This window comes from Schistosoma mansoni (genome assembly GCF_000237925.1).
Source record: "Schistosoma mansoni, WGS project CABG00000000 data, supercontig 0080, strain Puerto Rico, whole genome shotgun sequence".
Lineage (NCBI taxonomy): Eukaryota > Metazoa > Platyhelminthes > Trematoda > Strigeidida > Schistosomatidae > Schistosoma > Schistosoma mansoni.
Genome location: NW_017386030.1, coordinates 354,737 through 373,858, shown reverse-complemented (window position 1 = coordinate 373,858; position 19,122 = coordinate 354,737). Strand labels below are relative to the sequence as shown.

Sequence of the window (19,122 nt, the reverse complement as noted above, 5' to 3'; positions counted from 1 at the left end):
TCTCAGACATTTCACTACCTATTGGTGTTACATATTGCTTATATCTACAAACATGAGTAGCAGTCACTACAGGATTAGTGTATATTTCCAAGAATTTATTTGCTTTTATTCTTACTATCTATAAGCATAGTTTTAATTGGCTTGTAGAATATTGTGTCTCCGTAGATATACGTAAGCGAAACTTTTCATTTCACTTCGAACTAGTAGAATTTGTATCATAATTTCATAGTTTACATCACGTGATAATATAACTTAAATAACTACTGAAAATTAGGAAACCTTAGATATCTGTTTCGTCTTAGTATGGGATTCCTCAACAGTGCCCAACCATTACTCCACCACGAGGGATCAATATCTTAGTGGTTGTTTCCTGAAGATCATTTCATGATGTTAACTAACTATAAAGAAGAAAATATCTTCATAAGCCATTATAATATCATAACGTTATTATTCTCTATTTGTGTTTTTCTAGATTGAAATCCTTTATCGTGCATTTGACCTAAATCTCAATGATATACCATCTGCAAATTTCCTTCGAGACCTAACACACTCATCTAATTTAGATATTGAACTGTGTTTCGTTGCAACTACTACAGGCACTATCACTACGACTACTACTACCACTACTACCATTGGATCTATGAATACACCTGGTCAAATTATAGTATCAAATATTACTAGTGCACCTGTAATAACCACTATAGATTCATCATTTTATCCCGGTATTTGTTCTTCATTTACTACTCCTGACTTTTCGGTTATAACAACTGTGGCGGTGGCAGCAACAACAACAGTGACTACTTTTTCTGCTGGAGCTACTACCACCGGCTCGAATTTACCGTCATCTGAACAACAGAAACAGCTGTCCAACATGCTTGCTTTGTTTCATAAACATCAACAACAGATTTCTCCGACCGATTGCATATCAACACAACAATCAGTCTATTCAGTATGCTAATAACGTTACCTTTTATAGTTTGACATTAGTTCTCAACTCAATTGTTTATTCTTACTTTTATTTATATATTTATTTAAACACACAAACATTGGTTCCAAAAGCCCCCAAATAGATATGCACCACATAAATCATTTGACTTGTGTAAAAGCTGGGATACTGCCCAGGTGACCAAACTCAAGCAGGTGGTTTTGTTAGGGGGCCACACACGGAGCCTTTGACCTAAAGATCTGATCCACAAGGCAGTGAGAAACCTAAGGAAATGCAGTCACATGGTAGCCGTTGACCAACAACTGGGTCATACGCCATTTGTTACCTCAGAATACTGGAGCTCATGTTCACTATTGGTTTGGAATCAGAGTTTTCTAACTCCCCTAGATGGACTCTCCGTGATTTAGTCATTTTCGTCTGAATGTTATGTGTATATGTGACGGTGGCGCACTGTTCCAGCTGTTTGAGTGTGATGAAGCAACACTCGATAAAGCCCATAGGGCTTATCTGGATTAGAAGTCCTCTTTCTGTGACTCAGGAATCCACCACGTGGATGTGATTTCGTAGGTAAATTATTGAAACATCCACGTCTTTGCACGTGGGTGTTGGACCAGGGGCAAATATAGTCTACATACGCACCGGTAACACAAGTTTTCACTCATCCATTCCATTGCTTACATATAAGTATAGTCACCCACCTAGGATGGTAGATGATCAGTAATCCCTTCGAACGTATTTGCCACAACTGACTATCTCCTACGCATCACATGCGTACCACAGGTACAAAGACTTTCATCCATGCTCCTCATGACATACACATAGGCATTGACAGTCTCAGGGACAGTTAATGTTCACCTTTCTCTAGTATTTGCTGTCATATCTTTTTATTATATCTTCGACCTGAAAGATTAGGCCCCTAGTTTTGTTCTACATGAGACAGATATTTTTTTCAGCTTACGTTCCCTTTGCAAATGCCTACGTACATAAACTTCACAAACTGAGATTTATGCAATTCATTTACATAAGGATATACATCGGACAGCCCGTCCCGATTTTTATAGCCTCGAAGAATAAACTCCGAGTAATTCAAGTACAGCATAATAGTGGTGAATTAGTAAGATCTTCGCAGCCCGCCATAATTATCTAACAAGGTTGCTCTTGCTACCCAGCAACCCCATGTGTGGAGGCTTTGAATCAGATTTTGCTGCACACTGGCAGTTTTTATAACTCATTTCCAAGTTATCACTTTTTCCCCTTAGGAAATCTTTAATATTTACTAGGAAAGCTTGCAGAGATTAATTTTGTTCTGTACTTACCATCAATTAGCATTATTAGTTGAAGTATCGTTATTAAAACTGAAGAGTATGAAATAAGTGATTATTTCTTGTAATAAGAAATAGCAGTGGACAGATTAAAATTGTGGTTCTTTTACACCCTTAGCAAGTTTACGATTCAACGGTTAGGAAAGTGGTTGTGCTTTTTCTTTTTTAGGTATAACTATCGATAATAAGATGTGATTTATTTATTCTGTTGATAAACAAGTCCCAACTTGTCTTTTTTCTATTATTTTAGACCCCTGGTTTAGATATAACTAATTTAATTCAAAACTCTTCTACTAGTTCTAATAATTGTTCTAATCAAACTCGTCAAACAGCCGCTGCAATTGCTGCTGCTGTAGCTGCTATCAAAAAACAGCAACAGTTTGGCCCTGCTCTTTCTGGAACTGGTCCTTCTTCTTCTCCATCTTCTACTTCTTCTGCATTAGCATTACAGCAACATCAACAACAATTGAATACTGCAATGGCGGCTTTTCAACCACCACCACCACAATCTCATCAACAACAGTCACATCAACCACAGACCCTTCAAAATATTTTACCTATTCATAATCAACCTAATGTTACACAATCGAATAATATTACCAGTGGTGGATTAAGTAAGTTTGTTATCATATCGAATATGTTTATTGCTTCAAACTCATTGAAATAAGACTTAAGTCTTTTTACTTTGATTTAGGACGTTAGTTTTTATAACAAAGTAACTATTTCATTGTGAAACATTAAACTACCATCTACCATCTTCATTCCCAGTCACTGACTATTATCAGAAAACTGAAAAATATATACCTTTCTTTGTGTTGTGTAGAGTAATGGCATTCGACTTTTAGTTACTAAGTCTCATGTTTGAACCCAACTTCATTTACTTTAGTTTAACCAGCTGGATAGTATCACCAGTCCTTCATATCTAAATTTTTGCTCAGAGCACATGAATTTGTACCTGGTAAATGAGTTAAGTTGCAAACAAGATTATTATCTTCATGTTCATGACCATTTCAAAGATGTTGAATTGTTTGATTTTTTTTATTCCATGGAATGTAGATGCAGATTTAACTGGTGGTAGTACGTTATTCACTGGACATTTGCTACGCTACGAAGACGTGAACATTCGAAGTATTCGTGCTTGTTTAAATCTTGATGAATTATTAACAAATGCCGCAATCAATAGTCGAAATGGTGGTACTAATTCAAATGGAATTACTGCCGCATTTGCATTGCTTCAAGCTAATCCTCGACTACGTGGGTTAATTGAACCTGCTGTTCTACGCGCAATCAATGAATTAACCACTCCAGTATTCGAACGTTGTGCACGTATCACAGTTACAACTGTTGTCGCTATTGTCCGAAAAGATTTTGCATTGGATCCAGATCCTTCACGTATGTTGTATGCAGCTTGTCAAATGATTCGACATCTTGCCGCTGGAATGTCATTAATTACTGCAAGAGAAGCTTTAGGCATGTCACTTGTGACAAGCTTAAAGAATATCATCCTTACTGAAGTTCAATCTGCCACCGTACAAGAAAAAGAAGCTGTACAACAATTGGCTTATTTAGTTGTTGGCAAAAGTATGCATGTTTGTTTAGCGTATATGCAAAAATCAGTAGCTGAGAAAGCTGTGAAAGATGTTGAGAAAAAATTAGAAGCGGATATAAAACTTCGTACTGAACTTGGTCCTATACGTTTCATGGAACAGGCTGTGAGCCAATTAGCATCACAACAATCTAATATGCCTGAATCACTACGTCTTACAGTACGTTGTTGTTAATTATATCACTACTTTTGTGTTACATAAATTTTTCTAATTATATTTTCTTTGTAATCAAACTAATCTATGCATTTCCAAATTTTCATTAATCTAGTTGTATAACATTCAAATATTTTTTTTCTCTAGGCTGGCGGTCCAACTGCCACAGAAATGTCAGTCTATGAAGAATTCGGTCGCGTTATTCCTGGCTTTGCCCCGAGCTCATCTGGAGCCATGGTGAATACGCCTTCATCATCCATCTTACTTCCTGTGTCTTTGAACCCACTAACTGCAGTTCAAAACATTTCTCCATCTACTGTAAATTCCGCAGCATCAATGGCTGCATATCTTCAGCTATCTGCATCACAGAAACAACAACTTTCTTCTACTGGTATCGTTCAACGACAGACTACTCCTGCAATATGCACTGCTAGTGGGTCATTTCTGAAACCACAAGGTTATCCAACTCCAGCCAGTCAACCATCAGCTAACTTTCAAGTGAGCTTGAAATGTCATGTATTTTCCATCGCATTTGAGTAATATGAGATCATTTGTTCTTTGTATTATGTAGGGAAGATAAGAAATCCTCCAATCTTTCTCAAACAACGTAGAATTTAGCATACATCTACCTGATTTCTATTTTCTATACTTATTTGGCCTTTAACAACCCTCTCATTCAGTGGTCTCATCATACCTGATCGATCTAATCGTATTGACAGCGTATGTGTGCACCTGTAGTTTATCTTCACCAGCCTGTTATACATCCATAAGTCAGTACAAAGTAAATTACTACATCTGAGCTTCTTTGAGAATGAAGATTATATAAAGGTTCCCACTAAAGTTGTTAATAATTCATAAGGAGATAAAAATTGGTTGAAGTTCAGTGAAATTATTCACGATTGTCGCTTCGAATTTTTTCCGTCTACTATAATAGATCATGTTCAAAAACCGCAACAGCTTCGCTAACCGCAAATTCTCGCGATTACATAATAGTCTATCATTGCGTTTTCTATCTTTGGGTTTGCTACTCTACTGGTATCTACTATCCTGACTTTTAGTCAGTGATTCGGTATAAATTATTGATACACTTCAACACATCGTGACTGGAATGTACGAAGACGACCTAGTGTACTGCTCTATGTTCAGTAATTAAAGAATAATCTTTCGGCTCCACTATTGTGTACAATTTCTTTGTATCCACTTAACCCTGAGAAACCTATTTATATCCGTGTACACCTTTGTTATATGATGAAAATGAATACATGTTGCTTTCAGATAGTTAATGAGTCATACATAGCATCCATCTCACTACTTGTCATGGAGTCGATTTTTCTCTTTTCAAGTTTATAATCCTCAAAAGAGAATCCTGCTATTATCTACATTTATTTTCCCGTATTTGTCATTTTACTTTATAAAGGCCCCACTATCTGGTTTGTTTGACAAAATAAGTGGACAGATTGAACGTCATTTAATAGCTATTTCTGGTCGATTACGTCCTGCCAATGATCCAATGTGCCAATCTCTACGTTGTTTAATTGATGCTGTTCACCTAGCTAAAACAAGTCGTGACCCAAATGTTGCCAACAATATTATTACAGTTATGGTACGAAGTTTCCTGGAGCATTATCGACCTAGTTTTTGGCGTGATCAACCACGTGGTTTAGAAACAATGGAACATTTAAAAGAGGCTCATATGCTCACTCTTCGACACATGTTATCTTTAGAACAAACTCCGTTTGGATATGCATGGGTTACTCGACAGGTATGTTATCTATGAACTAACTACTCTGTGATCGGATTGTTTTGTGCTATATTAGTCCCCACTTTCATCCTCATTTCATCACTCTTTATCGCTTTTATTTGTATGGTTCTCTCACAGGTTACTCACACATGGATTCATTTAGACGGTGGAAATGTTTCCGGTGGTGGTGGTGTCAATCCAGGTGTCACGACATTATCAAGCAGTAGCGGAAATGCCGCTGATGATTTGCAAAATCAAGAACTAGACTTGAATATCGCTTCTACTGAGACTAAGACCTCATCATTAGATGATATGGTGGACACCACTGCCACTAGTACTTGGACAGTGGGAGGAGGTAGTTGGAAGCAGGTACGTTGAGTTTTTTTTGTTCAAATTTCGAGTTTAAGAGCATATGCACAAAATTCTTCCGGCTGTAAATTATTCATAGACTAATCTATAGTTCTGTTCCCCCTACAGTTAAAAAATCTATTAAAAATATATATTGAACTGATAAAGTGTCAATTTATTTATCGTTCCGAAATCTCAGAGCTGTCAAACGTGTGTTTGCAGGTTAAATCTCGTCAGTGAGTGCTTCTGAGCAACCTGCGATCGGATCTTTCATAACTTTTTAGAGTTGTCTCTTCATAGTCAGTCAGTCAAACAGAATGTAGAACCTGCTACATATGTAAACTCGACTAATGAGTACTAACATGGGTCTAAAAATTCTAGACATTATTGAAATAGTCAGGTAGTCATAATCAACTTAGTGCTTGACGCAAATGTGCATTAGTCCAAGTCCTCATACAGCATTAGAACGACGAGATGAATTTAACAGTATGTATAGAAAAAGAGATCGAAATAATGTTTTAGTAATAATTTTATAGTTGAAATCATTAGTCAATTGAAGCTAGATCACCGTGGAATACCTGGAAGCACTGGACGGCCGTTTCGTCCTATTGTGGGACTCCTCAACAGTGCACATCCACGATCTATCCTCTCGAGATTCGGACGCAGGATCTGTCAGCAATAATAATATGATTAAACATTGAGAATTTGGTTTGAACAGAGTAGAATGGTATGTATGACGAAATACTTGAATCGAAGACCTAAGGGGAGGTGAGGAATACATCCATGTACACCGTTTTGAGCTATTCAGAATCATGTCATCCAAAGTCACCATTTATCGCGGTTATTCTGTTGACCTCAGCTTCCGCTAGTTCTCATCTATTAACCTGCATTGGACCAATACTCAATGGCTTCATAGACTGACTCCACATCCTAGTCTTGCCATTTGTAATCTCCTTACAACCTACCCTTATGTCACCAAACATCGCCCGTTGAGGTTTGCGGTTGTTAGGCGTAACACTCGTTCCAACCACCTCGATCATTGAAGATTCACAGTTTTATAAACCTAATTGCCACCTATGCCTAATACCCTGTACCTAACCCGTCAACATTCTTCACTCAGTCGTTTCACGAAATGCAAACAATGTTTGGAAGACATTCAAAATCAAGTTTTCAGTTCACTCATGTCTTCTGATTTCATACACCATATTTTAAGTTTACAAAGCGGTGTTGGTGCACAGTTTTCACACCTTTACAGATTGACATCTCTTCTACGCTATAGATGACTTAAAATGACACCAGCCCATCAGAGCTGATGGGACTTCCGCGACATGTGAACCATTATCAACTACTTTTTTTACCTAACAGTAGTTTAGGAGTTGATGTAGAACAGTTCTGAGGTAACATTTCGCACTTAAAGACAGAGAAACTCATCGCAAATATCTTGGCACTGTTACTCAATTAGGTCAAAAGATTGCATGTTAGCGTGTACACCGAACAGAACCATATCTTCTATGTATTGTTAGTCGGTAAGAGAACTACCTGATAGGAGATCGACCTCCGAAAGATCAAGTGAAGATAGTGTTGTTTCTCGAAGAACATCTATGATGAAACTAACAAAAGAGGGATAGTGGGGAATCCTGACGATTACCAACTGATGTTAACAATTCTGATGACACTGTCATAAACTCTGAGTCGATCAATAATAACTCAAATAAAAATACAATCAAGCTCACTGTTCATCCGTACAGACTTTACCTTATTAAATCTCTATGCTTCAGCTATGTGAGTCGATTTCTCATCAAATTAAAAAAAATTCTGTGTTATAAGTTTATGTACTATCGTTACTTTTAGTATAACCTCTTTTTTAATTTTCTAGTTTACTGAAAATAATAACAGTCAAATCCCTGCTGGTCATGATAATCGTCTTGTTTCAGTCAAATGGAATTGGGAAGCGTTCGCTGAATTTCTTCGAGTTCATGTCATCTATTTCTCTCAAGTATATTTTTTCTCTTTTGTTCGTTTAATTTTGATTGATTGATTGATATTTTATTGATTTATTGTCCAACGTATTGTTAGTTGAGAACACTATACTTACAATTATTATGTACTCACTAGTGACTAGTTTCGAGAGGAAATTCTCAGAGTTCTAGGGAGAAGTTTTGACCAGTGGAGCTAATCCGTGTAGAGTATGAAGGATAGTCGCGCAATATCGTGGATTGAATGAATTTACACATTAACATTGTTGACTCATTGTTTTAGAAGTTAAGCGTTTGCTTGAGAAACTGAAGGTCTTGAGTTCAACTTCCACCTTCAGGATCACAGATGTCCGTTATCGGAGGTCCCATACTAGGACGCAACGATCCCTCACTTGCTTTCAGGTTTTCAATGATCTTGTTAATTGTATTGATAAAACAATTAATGTTGTTTCTTTTTAAAAAAAATTCTTTCCATTGTCTCCGTTTTCTTTTTTTCCGAAAGGTCGATACTTATTTAGCTCAAGAAGTAGCCAAAGGTCATCCAGGCGCAGTCACTTTTGTTATTGATTTATTAGATCATTTTGTACTGCCTTGTCCTAATGGCACGTCGTTAGGAGCAGCAGCAGCAGCAGCTGCTAGTTATGCTCGTGCCAATTCATCATCGACTATTCCTTGCACTGCCGTGGGTTCCAGTATTAACGGTGCTAATTCTGGCTCCTCATCTGTTAACGTTAGTGTTTCTGGAGTAAATGTGAACTATCCGGTTGGTGGTGTTGGAGGTCCTACTTCAGTGTCATTTTCAACAAAACGCGAGTTTACTGTATTGAATGAATATGATTTATGGTCTACTTTAGAAGCTTTAAGAAATCGTGTAACATTTCTTAATAACACTAACCTATCAGCATCATTAACCGATCCATTGGGTTTACGGTTACGTTTAGCTTGTGCACGTGTCCGAGGTTTATTGGATTTGGGACTTATGGAACAATCTCCATTGTTCAACAATCCATCTTGTACTATTGGAGCATTGTATGCTGGATGTAGTCAAGCTCATGAATTTGACGATCCGCCTAATCTACAGGTGAGTAGTTGTGTAGAAATGAGATTCTATTTTTTTCATATGACAAACTGATGTGACTTGTGGTTACATGTTTCCAAGTGGAATACTTCTAATTTTGGAAGTAAGAAATCGCCAATCCTGATCTTTGTTGTGAATTCTAACGAACAAATTGTTTATTTCTGTGATCTTTACAGGAAAAAGTTGAGTTGATTATGCGTAATTGGGTTGAAATCTATCAAAGTCCTAAACAACGTGATCCTGCTACAATAGATGCACTTCTTAGTCAACTCACACAAATCGGTGTCTTGCCAAATATTAATAATTCAACTCGTTTCTTACGCTTAGCCACAATTTTCGTGATTGAGCGAGCCTTGAAACAATTGAAGTTGGAAGAACAACAACAACAACCCCAAGTTCCTAATGGAGTAGGAGGGGGACCAAGTTTTAGTTCGAATCCGGCGATTAATCGTGTTGCAGCTTACGTTGAACTAGATGCTTATGCTCGTCTAGTTAGTATATTAATTAATCAATTAGGTGAAACACCTCAAGGTGAATACCCCAATGCTAAGGTAAGCTCTCATAACTTAAATTACCTATATTTTATGCTAGTAATCTTTCCTCTCAAACAAGTTAATTTACGTTAAATTTGTAGTAACAACATTCAAGTCGACAATCGTACATCCGAAATATGTCTCTGCATTGGACAAACCATCCTGTTAATCTAACGCTAATATGTCTGTCAGTTTAAGGCAATACTTACCGACGATGTTATACTTGATGCACAAGTAGTGGCAGTAGTATTACGGTTTCATCACTAGTTAATAATACCTTTCACTTGTATCTCCACACACGCATATGAAGAGAAAGAGAAAGTATAGCATTATTTGTGTATATAAAGTAGGATTTTAGTGATATGATAAGTCAATTCTTGGTCGATAAAACGAAAATAAAGAATGTTGATTGGTGTGATGTACAATGATACCTACCATGATTGAACAATGGTAGCTTATTACAAGACCGAATTATTAACGTATACCTCTGAATGCTCAAAAGAGACAAAAATCACTAGCCCAGGAGTAGTAGGTTTTCCATCCCATGAAGTAACATAATGTTCATCTATCTGTCGATCAGAAACGTAAACATTAATATAATTACTATTTTAACTTTTAGCTTTCTGCATTTTTGTCACTAAAGAGTTTTTGCCCATTTTGTTGGTATAGGTTGCATTATTAAACAAGGTCCTTGGTCTTATCGCTGGTACGCTACTTCAAGAGCACGAAGTACGACGTGATTTATTCCACCCTATGCCTTTTGAACGTCTCCTAGTTATCCTATTTGTTGAATTGCAGTCCTCATTATCAATGCCTTCAGCAGCACAGTTTACTGTAGGCGCATCTCCAAGATCAGATGGCAATGCGGATGAAGGATGTGTTGAGAATGCGAATTCAGATGTTCATCAGAATGCTGAGATGGATAAAGCTTGTGCAGGTAAACATGCCGACAGTGTTGGTGGTGGTGAACCTCGAATTCCCATCTCTTCAATAAAATCATTGGGTCCATTGACTTTTCAACAACAACTTCCTCTTATCTTCTGTCATTTATTGCATTGTTTAAGACCGGAAAAAGCTACTGCATTTGTATTTTCTTGGTTGGAAATGTTAACCCATCGTTGGTTTGTTGGATGTATCCTATCGGCTCCTGGTCCTCCAAAACTTCGAGCGGCGTATCAAGCAATGTATGCACAATTGTTAGCAGATTTATTGAAATTTCTAGGTTATTTCCTTCAAAATGCTCTTATGCCAAAACCAATCCAGTGTTTATATAAAGCTACATTACGGCTGTTGCTGGTGTTAATTCATGATTTCCCTGAATTTGTTTCTGATTACTATGCATTGTTTTGTGATGTTGTTCCATCTAATTCTATTCAAATGCGTAATATAATTTTATCTGCACTACCTAAACGAGGCATACCCTCAGCGGACCCATTACAAGTAAGAAAGAATTCAGTTATATGAACCTGTAAAATTATTTTTCTGGTTTTAGTGTTTTGACAATTTAAACCTCCATGTGTTTATACCATATGTAATTTTCTGTCTGTTATTTCTTATTCAATAGGCTCCTCCAGTTGATCAATTAGCTTCTCTTGAAGATCCTACTGGTTATTGTATGGAAGCTGGCTCACGACTGCCAGAGCCGATGAGATGTGAGCTCGATGCATATCTAACCACTCGAGCACCTGTTAAACTACTTAGTGAATTAGTTACAATGTTAAGACGTGCTGATGATATCATTCCGCCCATACCACCTCTTCAGTTTTCCTATAATCCTCAACAACAAGCTAGACATCAACAAGCCCTAGCAGCATACGCAGTTGCTTTAGCTGCTAATGATGTTGGTCCAGGTTCTTCAGTAAAGAATGAAGACAAGCCTATTGACGATCATTTTCCACCTAGTTCCACTTCCACACAGGCTGTAAACAAAACATCTGGGAAATCTGGGACAACAGAATCTTGGGAGAATAGTGGTAATATGTCGTCGTCCTCGGCAGCAGTTTCGGACAATAACAATGAGATATCCTTATCATCTGCAAGCAATACTACAACTTCACGAACAACAATGAATATACCCAACTCTGTCGTCAGTGGTGGTTCTGGTGCAGCATTGGCTGCTTTATTATGGGGTGTACGCGCTACTCAACAATTAGCTACATTTGGTCTAGCCGATAGTATGCATTATAATATTGAATTAATGACAAATTTAACATTATACGTTTGTATTACTGCTATTCGTAACTTACGCGAAAAAGGTATGCCATTGAATATGAGCACTATTGCTCATACTCCACAAATGGATATTATACAAAGTCTAGTTTTAAATCTTGACAATGAAGGTATGTGTGTTATTATTGATTTAGGTTTGTTATTCATTAATTGATTAATCTCTATTGTTTTTATTGTTACTGAATGTTTGTTTTCAATTGGTTGATTCACTCTAAAGTCAGTTCTAGTTGTGGATAGTCATAAAAGTTACTTTCGTTTTTCCATTCATTGGTTTTGAGTCATAGATGTATCAAGAGTTTCCAGAACCTTAATATCTTATATTTGAACCATACCAATGGAACCTTCACTGACTGAAATGGTTAAGAGACATGCATTACGTATGCCCAACCACCGTTTACCTTGATGTACAATATCAGCTGTAGTAAGAATAAGTCGAAAGTGAACAAACCAAAAAATGGGTAGCATTGGTTTTTATGCTTAACTGTTAGTCTAAGATATGTTGATACGTGTAGACTATCTGATCGAGATGTCTACACGATAACTACGATCAGTCGTTAAAACGGTTGAGTAGTATGACTTAAAACTGGTCACAAATGTAGAAATGCATTCACTCCTTCAGTTCCTTTATACTTTTTTTTCTTCATTTTTTCTTCTCAAGCAAAACTCTTAGTGTATAAAAGTATTATATTTGTAATAATCAGAAGGGGTTTTGTGGAGATTTAGTATTTTCATAGTTGAAAGCATGGGTCAATTGAAGCTAGACCACCAAGGAAAACCTGGAACCACTAGACGGCCGAGACTGGTAGGTCCTGGGTTCGAATCTCGCGAGGCGAGGTCATGGATGCACACTGCTGAGAAGTCCCACAATAGGACGAAACGGTCGTCCAGTGCATCCAGGTTTTCCATGATGGTCTAGCTTCAATTGACTCATATTCTCAATATCCCAATGAGTAATTTTTTTTTTAGATTTTCTGACGTTTCATGACTCAATATAAGTTACTTCTTCAAAGAATAAATACCCAAATCAAAATTAATCCTAGTTTAAATAGTGCAAAAGTACAAAGCAAGAATATTAGGCATGATCAATCAAAAACAGGTTTGGTCACGTTAATGTCATGTATCGTGAGGGAACAAACGGTGTATGAATCAATCGTTGGTCACCGGCTACCATGGGACTGCCTCGTGATGCAGTTTGGCGATTTCCTTAATGTATGTCCTATCCACTTCCAACGTCTTTTCCTAATTTCCTCTTCAACTGGAAGCTGGTTTGTCCTCTCCCACAGTAGGTTGTTGCTGATTGTATCCGGTCAATGAATATTGAATATCTTATGTAGACAACATAAGATATCCATAAATACTTGTACCTTGTATCAGTGATCAAACTGACCAGAATATTCTTTTAAGCTAATCAGAATTTACCCATTATTTTATCATCATCATCATCATCAGTATACAGAAAACTGTGTTGTTTATTCCCTTAAAGAGATATGAACTAAACTCTAAAAAGAATGATATTTTCGCAACTAGGACTGTCCGCCCCCCCCCCATACACCTGAGGGGCTGTATTATGAGTATGACTGACTGCTTACCTTAAATATCAATATCTAGTCGATCAAATAGACATGGATACTGTTGAAAAATATAAAATGAATATTTCATTCATCTCAATAGAAAAATGCCCATTCGAAATGATACATGTCACATTGAATTGATTATCCTCTTCTTTTTGTTTTTTTTTCTTCTAAAATTTTCCTTATCAGGTCGTTATCTCTTACTTAATTGTATGGCAAATCAATTACGTTATCCTAATTCGCATACATATTATTTCAGTTATACAATATTATATTTATTCTCTGAACAATCTAAAGAACAAGTTAAAGAACAAATAAGTCGTGTACTAATGGAAAGACTAATTGTAAATCGTCCACATCCATGGGGTTTATTAATGACTAGTGCAGAATTATTACGTAATCCAGCTTATCGATTTTGGGAACATGAATTTGCACGATGTAATCCAGAAATTGAAGCGTATGTTTTTTAAAAATCTCGTATTTTTCTCGTGTGTTTTTTTGTTTGGTTTGTTTGTTTGTTAAAGTTCAGCAACAAGTTTTAATTTCTTCAGAGAGTTGTGTTTTTCATAGTTGAAAGTGTGAATCAATTGAAGCTAGATCACTAGGGTAAACCTGGAAGCAATGGGTGGCCGTTTCGTCCTATTGTGGAATTTCCTAGCAGTTGTTATTAATAATATCTAGATAAGAAGAAGGAAAAAAGGATCGATCGAATGACATTGTGAAACTTTTTAGAATAACATATCTATGTCATCTGTCGTTCATGTCAAAAATCGGCGAAACTATTTTTTTTGCTGAGATAAATTTATGGTGGAGAAGATTTATAACTCACGTGGATGACCCTAATGGAATTTGTTCTCTGAGCTGGACGGCTTGGTCGTGGATCTTTCATCGTTCTTCTGAACGATATCGTCAGCACAAACTTCAGGTAAAAGTGAAGTGTTTGAATTTCTCCTATTGGGAGATACAACCGAAACAAAGAAGTAAACAATGACAGATTTAAAGTCAACAAGAATCAATGGAACATCGAGGTGTACAGGATAAGCTGTGAACCACATGTGGAGAAATTTTGAACACTTCACTTCTACCTGAAGTTTGTGCTGATGATGTCGTTCAGAAGAACGATGAAAGACCCATTACCAAACCGTGCAGTTCAGAGAACAAAACTCCATCAAAGGCTAAAAGTATGTAAATGATACGATAGAACTAGTCTATAACGTCATATTGGCTATTTTAGTGATTTAGAGAGCGAGAGATGTGTTGATATCTTGGCGAAAGTTCTTAAGGTAATTGATGTAATCAATGATCGATTACATTTTTCTCAATCTCATTGCTACTAGAATGATCTATCTGATAAACTGTTCTCAATAACATTTTATACAAATTGAAACTTGAATCATTCCAATGTTTCTTCCGACTATCTGATGTACCACCTTTCTGGTTAAACATTCAAACCCCCCCAAAAATATGTGAGGTTTAATGACAAATTCACATTATATGTCTGTCTAGCCAGAATCATTTTGTGTATAAAATAAGGTCATGAGACGATTGAAACTTCAATCATGTCCTTACTACAGATTAGTTAACTACTTCATTTTATATACATCGAACTCTTTATAATAGTAGTAATTCTATAATCCGATGTAGCTATAAGACTTAGAAACATTTCAACCGTCAAATATTTAAAAAACTTTATTGGAGAAGTAATCAAACATGTATAAGAGCTTAGTGATACTAGTTGAAGATTCATCGTTGATATTAGAATCATACTCATCCAAATATTAAAAAAGAGGGTTCTTTATCCCCTATAAAGTCCTCATTGAGAAAGTCTTCTAATAATTAGAGAGATGAAATCATAAGATAACAACATGATATAAGGAGAGTCATATATATATATATATATATATATATATAAATCATGTTGTTTGATAGATCTGTACATCGGCGCCACCGCCATCGCCACAACCGCTGTTTATTTTTATTATTACTACTACCTAGAGAGCCACTAATAAAGAGGTGTACTTTGAAAGTTGATATATTCTGCATTAGACAATGATGATGATGACGACCTAACATTGATCAATTTATGATCTGAATCAAAACATTTGATATATATATACACATTGCTAAGAGTACTGATTTACTATACCGTTTCCTTTCATACTATCCTTCTCTATCTCATATAAAACGTCTTGTTCATTATACGATAATGGTTATTTGTGGTTAGCACAATTGTATAAATCTCCTGAAGGAGGAGAGTGTATTACTTATTCTCATTTATGAAAAGTTATTTCATTTAGTAGTATCTATAGAAGAAAGTGACTCATTTGTTTTTTCATCAGTTTATATGGAATGAATAGTTTAACACTTCATCTCCTTTTTTTCCCTCTCTCTCTCTCTAACAGAATTGTAACTATTGTTGCTCGTAGTTGTATACCAAATTTTCAAATTCCCAATGTAAATTCTTCTGATATTTGTACAACTTCTAGTGTGGTTTCATCAAATCTACGTTATGCTTTATTATCATCGGGAACCGCTCAAGGTTCAGTTTAATTAATCATCATTAGAATGATGATAACACACTATGTATGTATGTATGTATGTATGTGTATTTGTGTGAATAAATTATCATTTTATCTGTACTTTCTTCTTTTTCTTCTTCTTCTCCTTCTTGTTCTTCTTGTTCTTCGTCTTTTAACTGTTTGTTCAAATCAATTAACATGTGTATCTAATCATTAGTTAATTATCTATCCTTTCACATTCAATATCATTGATTGTGTAATTTCATTCTTGTTAACATGATGTTTACCTTCATTTTTTGTACTTTTGATTTTCTTCTTCTTCTTCTTCTTCGGTTTGTGTTTGTGTTTGTGATAGAGATGATGATGATCATGATGATGATATTGTGTTTATACATATATTGTTTTCTTTCGATTTCGGATTTTAAAGTACTTCCCCTCCCCCCCTCATCTCCACCCCGCCCGGAAACAAAATACTATCTATTTGATACCCACTCCTCTTTGTAAAATTTAATTATTGACCTCATTCATATAAATAAATATATATATAATTTTGTTTTCTAGAAGAAAAAATAAGTGACCATTGTTATTTATATATAATAAACAATTGGGTAGGGGGGAGAATTGTTATGTTTACTATCTGTGAGTCCCAACAACACTGTTCTTTCAAAATAAAGTTCATATTCTTATAGTATAGAGCTAAGTGTATAATTTTGAGGTTTACCATTTGTTTAAACCGGAGGTGGGTGCTAGTGATAACACATGGATTGAAATAGATACATTGGATCATTTTGTAAAGTAGACTGTTTTCTAACGGCTACTTTCCTTTATTATTCCTTTTTTCAAGGTAGAATTTGTGTCATTCTCTTACTCGTTTTTATCTCAATAATACTTGGACGCCTAATCAAAGCTCATGAAGAGCAGACTAAAGAAAACCAGGCTGGTTTTTCGACCTGGACGTGGTTGTATAGACCAGATATTCACTCTACGTCAGGTCCTAGAACATAGACATACATTCAGACGTCCGACAATCGTAGTATTTCTTGACCTTAAGGCGGTGTTTGACTCTGTTGATCGTGAGGTTCTATGGCAGTGTTTGTCACTGAAAGGAGTACCGAAAAAGTACATTAACCTCAAAAGCTCTCTACTCGAATACAACTGGTCGAGTTGGATCTTATGACAAACTGTCATCAGAATTGATTACCTCAAGTGGTGTTTGTCAGGGCTGTCCGCTCTCTCCATTCTTGTTTAACTTTGTCGTTGACATGCTTTCAGAGATAACACTTTCATCATCTCAATCTCCAGGAGCTGAACTTTTACCGGGAGGCTCACTTGTTGACTTAGAATACACCTATGACATAGTTTTTGTAGACATAACGTATTCATAGTTTATATTATTCAAAACACAAATGATTCATGTGTTCATTCGGAGTTGAGATATAAGGATCTAGTCACTTAATCTATCATTGGTTTGAATATAATTTATATTCATTAGTATATCTGTTACTTAAGGCTAAAATCTTTCTGTACCGGACTGTGCAAGTTTACGATGAACAGTTTATTACACTTCACATAGTGAGTTATTGGCTTTTGCATGGGGTGCGTGTTGACCTATCTATACAAATAAATATGATTGAATGATTAAGCTTTTTTTGTTTTCACAACAATCAATATCTTGATCCTGATTGCGTAATCTATTCAACTTTGATTTATTGATTTTAAACTGATTAGACTCACTTCATTGAATTGCGTAATCAGATCTCATTATGATTATTTGTAACTTATCAAACTTTTCTTTCAGATATCATTAGGCGGTAATTTCAAATTTAGTGTAGAATCGGTAAAGCTGTACTAAGCCACCGAAAGAACTTGAAATATTAACCCATTTTTAACTAATTAGAAAACAGAGAAGATAAATGTATGATTCATTATCTTTGTGTTACATCTGATATCAGTTTGTGATAAATGCAGAGTCTTTTAACCAACTTGAGTAACAATGCAAGCATGTTCAGGATGCGGTTGCCTCCATCTAAATGTAAAATATTACTTAGGGATTGACTTACATCATGTGGTAGTAAACCTTCATCAATTGAGGGGTTGAGATATTATGTTATGTATGCCCAACCAGCGCTCACATCGATGGACGGTGTTTTTTTCGGTGTAGGAGTAGGTTGAAAGGAAGTTAGGGGCGGTCAAGACGTGGTATTAGTGCATGATGACACTGACTACTAAGCTGAGCCATGTAGGTAGGTGTAGACTACTTCGTTGGAATCATTATGATTATAATAACCAATGGTTAGAGACTGAGTATCATGGCTCAAAATCGTTTGCAATGGTGCAGGTGCTTCTGTTCATCACCTTCTCCCAAATCCTGAGGTTTTACATTCCCTATAATTTTTTGTATGTAATCCACTGATATACGTTTTGTTCTCGAGTAGTATCTTCGATGCCTAATCTTCCTTATCATTACTGATACTATTGGTAGTATGGGACTCCAAGAGGTATTTCCTGGAGTTTTAATGAGAAGCCGTGACCAGTGGAGTTCAATCAGGTCTGTTGTGAGATAGTAACTCACTGAAAATAATGGTAGACGGTGGTGCAATTTTGTGGATTGGTTGAAGTTAGACATTGACATCACTGGATGCCGGCTCAGTAGTCTAAACGTTAAACGTCCGCACGTGAGACCGATAGATCCTGTGTTCGAATCTCGCGAGGTGGGACTGTGAATATGCACTTCTGAAGAGTCCCATACCAGTACGAAATGGCCATTAAGTGTTTACAGATTTTCCATGGTTGTTTAGCTTCAACTAACTCATGGATTCAACTGTTAAATTACTATAATATCCAGAAAAACTCCTTTTTGATAAAAATTCAATATGTATCATCATAGTCGAGTAATGATATTGAAAGATGTTGTAAATGAATACAATATGTGAGAGAAGATTCTAGATCATCAGATCATTGAACCAAAAACAATTCATTGATTATATAACAAACTAGTTGAATACAAATTAATAGTAATTCAGAATGATATGAGTTGAGATCAGTTAGTTAAAACAAAATGGATTCACTTTATTTTTCGTAGCTTTTCATTTGCATGAA

At 36.0% G+C, this 19,122-nt stretch overlaps 2 protein-coding genes across 2 annotated transcripts in view; both read left to right on the top strand.

Moving 5' to 3' along the window:
- The window catches only part of Smp_133320 (ccr4-not transcription complex, putative), a gene marked incomplete at both ends in the record, with an annotated part of 63,134 nt that extends 49,160 nt beyond the window's left edge, over positions 1-13,974 (top strand). The window contains 10 exons of the mRNA XM_018790493.1: positions 473-653; positions 3,331-4,034; positions 4,176-4,322; positions 5,446-5,794; positions 8,726-9,174; positions 9,348-9,722; positions 10,374-10,501; positions 10,658-11,144; positions 11,269-12,047; positions 13,764-13,974. Of these exons, the coding sequence (XP_018646224.1) occupies positions 473-653; positions 3,331-4,034; positions 4,176-4,322; positions 5,446-5,794; positions 8,726-9,174; positions 9,348-9,722; positions 10,374-10,501; positions 10,658-11,144; positions 11,269-12,047; positions 13,764-13,974 (3,810 nt within the window). The remainder of the gene's footprint in view (positions 1-472; positions 654-3,330; positions 4,035-4,175; positions 4,323-5,445; positions 5,795-8,725; positions 9,175-9,347; positions 9,723-10,373; positions 10,502-10,657; positions 11,145-11,268; positions 12,048-13,763) is intronic.
- Positions 2,519-2,935, top strand: Smp_190900 (hypothetical protein; the record flags this gene model as incomplete). Its single annotated transcript, XM_018790494.1, has 1 exon — positions 2,519-2,935. A coding segment is annotated over one exon (417 nt), but the record flags the coding sequence as incomplete, so codon positions are not given.
- Positions 13,975-19,122: the final 5,148 nt, after the last annotated feature.